The sequence below is a fragment of the Penaeus japonicus genome, unplaced genomic scaffold, assembly GCF_977035675.1.
Source record: "Penaeus japonicus unplaced genomic scaffold, GWHDUDI00000001_assembly GWHDUDI00000035, whole genome shotgun sequence".
NCBI lineage: Eukaryota > Metazoa > Arthropoda > Malacostraca > Decapoda > Penaeidae > Penaeus > Penaeus japonicus.
The window spans coordinates 18,744,965-18,754,293 of record NW_028234437.1 but is presented as its reverse complement, the minus strand read 5'-3'; the positions used below and the strand labels follow the sequence as shown (position 1 = coordinate 18,754,293).

Sequence of the window (9,329 nt, the reverse complement as noted above, 5' to 3'; positions counted from 1 at the left end):
TACATACATACATATATATATATTTGTGTGTGTGTGTGTGTGTTTATATAATATGTATATATGTATATATATATATATATATATATATATATATATATATATATATATATATATATATATGTGTGTGTGTGTGTGTGTGTGTGTGTGTGTGTGTGAATGTGTGTGTGTGTGTGTGTATTTATATATTTATATATTTGTATATCTGTATTTGTATACACATACACACACACACACACACACACACACACACACACACATATATATATATATATATATATATATATATATATATATATATATATATTCAGGCATATTTATGTTCATTTATGTAAAAATATGATATACTACTATATTTACTTTTCAGCATCAGAAATTCAGACAAGATCTATGCAGATCTATATATCCCTCAAATCCTACTTATTAAAATAGCGCTATCATATCAGCTCAAGGTCCGTCACTGGCTTCGCTATCTGATCCGGGCTCGACCAATCACCGTCCGGACGGGTCGGCAAGTGGCGCTGTGGCCCCCTCGCTCTCCCTTTCACGGTACAACTTCAGTCGCAGAGATGGCACAGGTCGGAAGCATTGCATCACGCCTCACAGGGCAACTTCTTAGCCGGTCTTTCATCCCAAGGACCACGGTTGCTGCTAGACAAGTGGGAACTACTAACAAGTAAGAGGAAACTGCGAATTATTTCGTGGGTTAAAGTTGTCTCTGGGTGAAAACTCGCCAGATATCTTGTGACTTGACCTTAATTTATTCTACTTCGAAGTTACAGTAGGTCAGTGACGACAGTGGTGATCATTCGTTCTTATTGGCCATAATGAGTGAATGATTTCATATATGTGACATGAAAAGGCAAAACGAGAAGTGTCTGATGTCTATTTTGGAGTGTTAGGTAACCACTTGCTTTTTTAATTATTGGCTCTGATTAGGCTAAATATTTATCATTTCACCTTGATATGTACTTAATGAATGCGAACCTAAGATAAGGCTTTAAAATGCTAATCAGTTACATAATATTTCATATTTCACAAACAAGATACCAAATACATTACGAAAGATACAACTCAGAATGAGTTTGCACCTTTCTTGTTTGTTCAGACAAGGGATCACAATCCAAAAACTAACTATTCTAGTTAGATGTAATCAAAATGTGAAGTGTTGTACATTGGTTAGAATTAAGAATTACAATATATTAAGTGTTATCCACATTACTGTAATGGAAACACAAATCATAAGTAATTTTCATGGCTGACAAATTTGGACTTTGGCCAAATCTGCCCATAGCTGGTTAGGTAATTTCCTTGTGATATGGGTGATTGTCTTATCACATTTGACTATTTATGAGCATCTCAGTTTGTTCCAGAACTCTACAAGAAAATGCCTGTGTTGTATATTTAGAAAATATTTCATGTATACTTTAATCTTTGATATATGAATCTAGCCAAATGAAAACTATCAATTTTATTTGATGTTATCAGAATAAGCTATCATGAATCCTCTTATAGTCTGTAATGCTACTAGATGTTATCTAGTCTTTATAAAAGTGATAAGTGGAATTTACTGATAGAGACAATCATGATAAGAAAGAAATGGCACAGTTTTTATAGTTAACCCTTTCCCAACGGGGCACGGCGATAAGTGAAAACCCCTACGCCGGGCCATTGCAATATTGCATTGGAAACGTCACACTGGCATGACGCCCCGGCATAGGGAGTTTAGCTGTGTCACACGGGTGTGATGCACCGTCGTCATAGGGTTAACAACTCTTCTACAAAGCTCTTTCATATCAGTTGAAAAAGTAAGCATTTGGGATAATACCATGCAAAGATACAAGAAGGTAAATGTAATGGCTGTAAAAAAAAAACACAGAAAACTATATTATTTGAATTGAAATGAATTCCAAAAAGGAAAGGTAAAGCCACAGTTGCATAAAAAAAAATCTACGAAGTGCAGCAATTCTTTGTCGTATGTGCTTCACGATCTGTCAAAGACAAACAAACCTCCACTATGTAGAGCTTGTTAGCCTCTAACAATTTAGCAAGTAAGGGAGCAGTCAAAGATCTATTTTATTAAATATACATTGTAGAGGTCTGTTTGTCTTAAGCATAAAGCATAAAGGACACTGGTTTGCTTCATGCAGCCTTTCCTAAACAATTACCTATTTTTCTCCATTATTTTACATAAACAATCATGGACACGCACATACACCCGCACATACGCCCGCACACACACGCATATACACGCGCACAGACACGCACATACATACACACACACACACACACACACGCACACACATGCACATACTTACACACGCACACACACATACATACATACATACATACATACATACATACATACATATTTTAAAAAAAGCCTTACAAACAAAAATAATTGCATATGATCAAAGACACTATGTATTACATAGACCTAATTTAGTGTATTTAGGGAAAAAATAGAGATGTGACTACTTCAACCTGTAATACCTGAATGATATCTGAGACCATTTTGTACAAAATTTGTACATAATTTTATTTTCAGGAACATGAAAGATTGTTTATTTGGATTGTTATGCCATACATTGAAAAGTTACCTTTCATTAAGACAAATAGCCAGTGCAAGATTAAAGCTGCAGATTTTCTAATCATTCTTGTAGAATTCTCCTGAGTAGAGTGAAGTGCAATATAAGGGAGGAATAAGCATTTTGTATGAAACGTCAGTTAAGCAAATGCTCTTCCCTTTTCAGTAATTCTTTATTATTACTAGGTCATAGTTAATGTCATATTTTTTATAACTGGGGGGGGGGGGTGATATTTTAATTATATTGTTTCTTCATTTATGACCTAGAAAACATGGAAAGGAAGTAGATAATGTATGACAAAGAGAGGCAATATCATACAGCAGCATTGTTGAAAGAGAGAAACATCTTAACTTGTTTGGGACAGTTTTCCAGAGAGTTCTACTGCCAATATTTTTGAGCTACTTTTAAGGGTATGAGTATATTCTTTTATAAATGTCAAAAGATACAAACCAAATGTGGAGGATATTTAGTTTGTTATCACTATGTGAAGTGTACATTATGATCTTTTTACTAGGGGGAAATTTGAATAACATTATTAGAAGTTGAATTTACCTTTAATTTCCCACTTCTATCATTAGACATCATTTTACTTGTGTAAAACTACCCTTCTTCATTCATCAGGCGTGATGGAGAGCCCTCGACTGATGCTCAGGAGGAGATGGTGCAGTACCGACCTACCACTGCCCAGGCTCCAACCATGATGGACATTGGCACCAGATCCATCTTTAATGAAGACCATGACATCTTCAGATCTTCAGTTAGAAAGTTCTTCAATGAAGAAGTTTTGCCTTACCATTCACAGTGAGTGTTTAGTCTCTTATTTCTTGTAAAGCAAGTTCAAATATTGCTTCTAAACATCCCAATTGTTTTACTTGTTTCCAAGTTAATAGATAAAATATGTCATGCTCTATTATTCCTTTTAGTCTTGTACATAGAGAAATCTAATTTTGTTAATGTTAGATATATTCCTTTTCCTAAAAGTGGACTTTTCTACCCTCAAATAGAAAGGAAAATGGGAATAAGCTTCCATGCCTGTAAAACACCAGCGTATAAAACATGCAAATCTTACACAAATAAGGCAAGAAAAATAACATGTTTCTTCAATGAAAACAATGAAGTATCAATGCCAATATATGAATAATTAAAAGACATTTCAATCACTCCAGGTGGTCCAAGTCCCTTTCCTTTTCCCATTCTGTCTACACATCGAGTCCCTTTCCCTTTCCCATTCTGTCTACACATCGAGTCCCTTTCCCTTTCCCATTCTGTCTACACATCGAGTCCCTTTCCCTTTCCCATTCTGTCTACACATCGAGTCCCTTTCCTTTTCCCATTCTGTCTACACATCGAGTCCCTTTCCCTTTCCCATTCTGTCTACACATCGAGTCCCTTTCCTTTTCCCATTCTGTCTACACATCGAGTCCCTTTCCTTTTCCCATTCTGTCTACACATCGAGTCCCTTTCCTTTCCCCATTCTGTCTACACATCGAGTCCCTTTCCTTTCCCCATTCTGTCTACACATCGAGTCCCTTTCCTTTTCCCATTCTGTCTACACATCGAGTCCCTTTCCTTTTCCCATTCTGTCTACACATCGAGTCCCTTTCCTTTCCCCATTCTGTCTACACATCGAGTCCCTTTCCTTTTCCCATTCTGTCTACACATCGAGTCCCTTTCCTTTTCCCATTCTGTCTACACATCGAGTCCCTTTCCTTTTCCCATTCTGTCTACACATCGAGTCCCTTTCCTTTTCCCATTCTGTCTACACATCGAGTCCCTTTCCTTTTCCCATTCTGTCTACACATCGAGTCCCTTTCCTTTTCCCATTCTGTCTACACATCGAGTCCCTTCCCTTTCCCATTTGGCCTACACATCATGTACCATCGGTTCTTTAGACTTAATGGGTAGTGTATGGTAGAGACCATGGGTGGATACCCTTGACAGCTTTCTTTCCTGCTAGTGCTAATAGAGATTGGTGCCGTTTATGTTTGGGATTTTAGATCAAACCTTTTTTGGCGAATATTAGGATGAATAGTAGTAATTATAATGATAATTACCATCATCAGTCATCAGATAGAAATATTACTGCAAGGGTAATGAATAAACACAGTGCACAACCCATCCCTACTCATGATGACTTTTGTAATGTATGTCTTGATCTTGATGAACATCCACAAGTTAATGGCATATTAATTATGAAAGAATCCAAGTCAGGATGATGATGACCCTTCTCACCATTCATCTTGGAAACTCATTGTTATTATTAATTTTAAAACTTTCTCTCTACAAAATGGGTTTGTAATATTTGCAAAATATAAATAAATAATTAAAGTAGCCTTAGGTGTGTTAAATACTTGTATACCTTCATCTGAAGTACCCCTTTCCCAGTATTGAAAACTTGAAAAATTTTCTCCTTTTGTCAGGTGGGAAAAAGATGGCCAGATCTCTCGTGAATGCTGGCTGAAGGCGGGTGAACAGGGTCTTCTGGGCACTGACACCCCAGACCAGTTTGGAGGCATTGGAGGTGACTTCAAAGATGCAGCAATCATTATGGAGGAACAGTAAGCATCATTATAAACACCTGCTTTTCTAATAAAACAACATAGTGTTGGAAGTAGTATACATGGATTTTAGAGTCCTTGTTCTTTTTAGCATTGCATTGAGATTAATTGTATTTGCTGATTGTGATTTTTTTTTCATTTCAGATCCTACGTGAACTGCTCTGGTCCAGGGTTTGCTCTTCATTCTCAGATTGTGATGCCATACATTACACACTATGGTACTCAGGAACAGATTGACAAGTACATCCCAGACATGGTGGCAGGGAAAAAGATTGGAGCCATTGCCATGACTGAGCCAGGTGCTGGAAGGTAGGAGTGAACAACAGTGTCTTTGGAACACAAATGGTTTGTTGTTTTAATTGGAATATATCTCTGAAGAAGCCATATTCCTTTGATGTAGTAGAATCGCAAGTAGACATTGTATGATATAACTTTTAAGATTAAATCAACTTCAAACTTTAGCAATAGCAATAGTTTGTGAAATAAGAAGGCAGTTTAATCTTTGTAGTACAGTACTTGTTTAGAAGATGGATTTATTACATGGTATTGATATTTAACAAAATTAAGATAAAATAAATCTACTGTTCACTGTCAGTCACAATTGGTGCATTATCATCAAAAGCTCATTATATACTGAATATGATTTTTTTTTCCTCTTTCTTTTTTATAGCACAGGCTAAAACTTTAAATGCTTCTATAGATATGGTTAGTTATCCCGTATCTGATTTTTCCACAGTGACTTGCAAGGAGTTCGTACTAATGCTCGTAAGGATGGTGATGACTGGATTCTGAATGGCTCTAAGACTTTCATCACTAATGGCTACATGAGTGATGTAGTCCTTGTGGTAGCAGTAACCAACCCAAGTGCCAAGGCTGCTGCTCATGGTATTTCACTGTTTCTGGTGGACGAAGGGATGGAAGGTTTCAGAAAAGGACGTAAGCTGGAGAAGATGGGCATGAAGGCTCAGGTAAGAAAGTTTTCAAAATTGTTTTAAAGTTCTATAATGCCTATGAGGAAAAATGAAGGATGAATAGAAATAGTTTCTTAGTTATTATTATTATTTATTTTTTATTTTTTCCCCTTTTTCTTTTCTTTTTCTTGGATGTTTGGTCATTAGATTCAGATAATTATAAACACTGTTACAAGATGTATCTTTGGTTTTAGGACACTGCAGAACTGTTCTTCGATGATGTACGTCTCCCAGCTTCTGCCCTTCTGGGAAAAGAGAACCATGGTTTCTATTACCTGATGAACGAGCTTCCTCAGGTAAGGTTTAACTGTACTGTTCCACACACACTCTTGCTCAGTCGCCTGCCATTGATATTACATTCATTCATCACTTGCTTAGGAAAAACTATTTTGTGAAACCTAATGGTAATGGAATGTTATAAGAAAAGAAGACAAAATGTAAATGATGAAGTACAACACTGAAGAAATACATATAAATTTTTCTCTATATAGGATACTGCCAAACATATATATTTTACTTTTTAGTACGATCTGTGGATTAAAGTAAAACTGGTATTATATTGTATTATGAAAAATGGAGGAAATACTTTACACATAGCATGATCAGATCAATGTACTGATTTGTAAAATTCATTGGCATCTATCTCCTTACGCTTACAGACTTTAACCAGGATTTTTTATTTTCTGGAGTAAAGGGTGATACTTTGCTAGTTATAAAGCAGTTTCAGTTATTCATCTGGGCTGCACATTAACCCATCCCCGACGGGGGAATTCTAGCCTTGAATGTCCAAATGCCGGGGCGTTCGAATTATTAGGCCTAAATCAATTGAATGGCTGGCACAATACTGTGCCGCCCGGCCACTGGGCTTTTGAATGCGCGTTACACATGCTGTACCACCCGTCCTGTGTGGGTTAATTGTCAGAAAATATGCCAGTTCTTCTTTAATGGTAAATAGAAAAGCTCTTGTAGGACTGAAAATTACAAAAATATGCAGAATATGAATTGATACAAGAAAATAGTTTTAATATTGAGTTGTTATTAACCCATTGCAGACGGGTGTATATTTGCTTGCCCAATCTCCATAATGGGTTTACTTTTAGAGCAAGGCAGCTTCATGCAATATACCTTGACTTTTTCCATTTGCTATCAGTCACTTGTTGTAAAACTAGAGCCATTTTTGAGTTTTAATTTGTGTGTGTTTTATTGTATTGAGAGACATGTGTCATATTACAGGCTCTATCAATGCTTTAATTGACTAAATTTGTATTATAGGGTCCATATGAGCTCATTATTTTATTTGTATTCGGTGTGATAGAAATATTGCTGTTTTATAGAAGGACAAAAAGCAAATTTATTTTTTCATATTCATGTACTGTCTTGAACAAATGAGAAACATATAAACACCTATAATGAACATAATGTGAAGGGGTAGGGAAGAGGAAGGAAACCTGTGCTTATGACTGTGAGTGCCACAAGGCATCCCTACTGGCACAGGGGTACGTTGTAGACACGACATGATTTGAGTCGCCTTCCTCTTCTCTTTGTGCCTGCACATTCTTTATCGGCAGTACTTTAGAGCAAGAGGTTGACAGCTTGCTGTGTGCCACAATGATATTGCTTGCTAGAGACTGTGAATAAGTGCCATTCAAGGCTCTCTCTCTCGCTGGTGCTAGAATTAAGTGGTGCCATCTAGGTTTTGGATGTTAGATGAAACTCATTTTGCTTAATATTATGGCAATTTTGGTAATTATAATTGCAATTGTCATAATCTCTCACTTATTATTCATAGCACAATAAAATAACAGTGATCCAAAATCCCTGAATGTTATGTACAACGTGATGCCCGTCATCAGGCCTAAGCTTCTGTGTTATTTGTCATAACACCTGTATGTAAAGGGTTAATAGACCATTTTCATTAGTTCTCAAGTTACTTTAATAATAATTTTAAGAAACCTCTTCAGATTCAGGTTGAATTTTTAGACTTTTTTTATTATTTAACATTTTTTCAAACAGCTGATTTCAATTAACTCATTGACAGCGGATGGCAAGATTTGCTGCCAAGGCAGAGTCGGTCGTAGACGTGGATGGCGCCGTGCCAAACAATGTAAACCCGCCATCCGACTGTATACATATTTTATTAAAACCGCGAACAGTGGGTTAACCTTCTTGCAACTTCTTTCTTCGGCAGGAACGTCTTCTTATTGGTATTATGTCTTGTGCCAATGCTGAATGGCAGTTTGAAGAGACCCGTGCTTACCTGCGCTCAAGAAAGGCCTTCGGAAAGACACTCTCTAACCTCCAGGTCAGTCTTTGTTACAATGTCTTGTGTAATTAATCTTTTCTAGAGTACAGAAGTTGCAATACTGTAATTTTGAGCATTTTCATTCCTGAGATTATAATGATATGTGGCTTCATGTAGTAGTTTGATCTGCATATCGAAATCAACCCATTTATACTGTTGACAGACAATTCAGCATAAATTGGCTGAGTTGAAGACCGAAGTCTGCGTTTCCCGTGCCTTTACCGACCAGTGTATTGACCTTCATAATATAGGCAAGCTGGATGGCAGCATGGCTTCCATGAACAAATACTGGTGAGTGTATTTAGAAAAACAGGTGATATGTGTTCTCTGGTCTTCCAGCAGCACAAACTTGCCCAAAGAATATTTTCCTTAAACCTTCACAAAATGGGTTTAAGTTGACCTTGGAAAGCTGTAGCTCTGAAAGTAGTGATCAGTGTTTGTTGTCGTAGTCTTTTTTTTACCATCATAGTTTTTTATTCATTTTAATTTCCATGGATGGATAAAGATTACTTGCTGTACAGTATGTAATATAATTCCAAGTATAATAATGCTTTTGGTAATAGAAATTGATCTTAAATGTAGATGTTGGTCATCCAGAGAGGTAGGTTTGTTTGGACAGTAATAAAGTAGCAGATAAGTAGTAGGTAAAATGTAGGAAGAGATTCAGATGAACAACAAAAGAACATTGCAAAGAGATGAACTTTGGCTTCAACATATGACCACTGTGTTTCTTCGTAAGAGTTAAGATCAAACCGTAATTTGAGCTGTATTCTTATACTAATTTAAATGCTGTATACTGGCAGGAAATATGAGAGCAAACATTATGAAATGTGAAAGTAGAAAATTGTACTAGGGTAGTATACATTGTGATTGACCATTGCAGATATATGATGACAGTAATTTGGTGCAATAA

The 9,329-nt window shown here is 36.4% G+C and overlaps 1 protein-coding gene across 2 annotated transcripts in view; it reads left to right on the top strand.

Moving 5' to 3' along the window:
- The first annotated feature begins 477 nt into the window (after positions 1–477).
- LOC122247998 (long-chain specific acyl-CoA dehydrogenase, mitochondrial) overlaps positions 478–9,329 on the top strand; it is a 23,116-nt gene continuing 14,264 nt past the window's right edge. Inside the window, exons 1-8 of one of the 2 annotated variants that reach the window (XM_043007739.2) lie at positions 478–673; positions 3,207–3,386; positions 5,006–5,143; positions 5,288–5,452; positions 5,880–6,111; positions 6,309–6,410; positions 8,303–8,416; positions 8,580–8,707. In XM_043007739.2, coding sequence (XP_042863673.1) covers positions 567–673; positions 3,207–3,386; positions 5,006–5,143; positions 5,288–5,452; positions 5,880–6,111; positions 6,309–6,410; positions 8,303–8,416; positions 8,580–8,707 — 1,166 coding nt within the window. In that variant the 5' untranslated portion in view covers positions 478–566. Of the gene's footprint in view, positions 674–1,637; positions 1,806–3,206; positions 3,387–5,005; positions 5,144–5,287; positions 5,453–5,879; positions 6,112–6,308; positions 6,411–8,302; positions 8,417–8,579; positions 8,708–9,329 lie in introns of those variants that run through there. The other variant, XM_086531490.1, reaches the window with a different exon arrangement.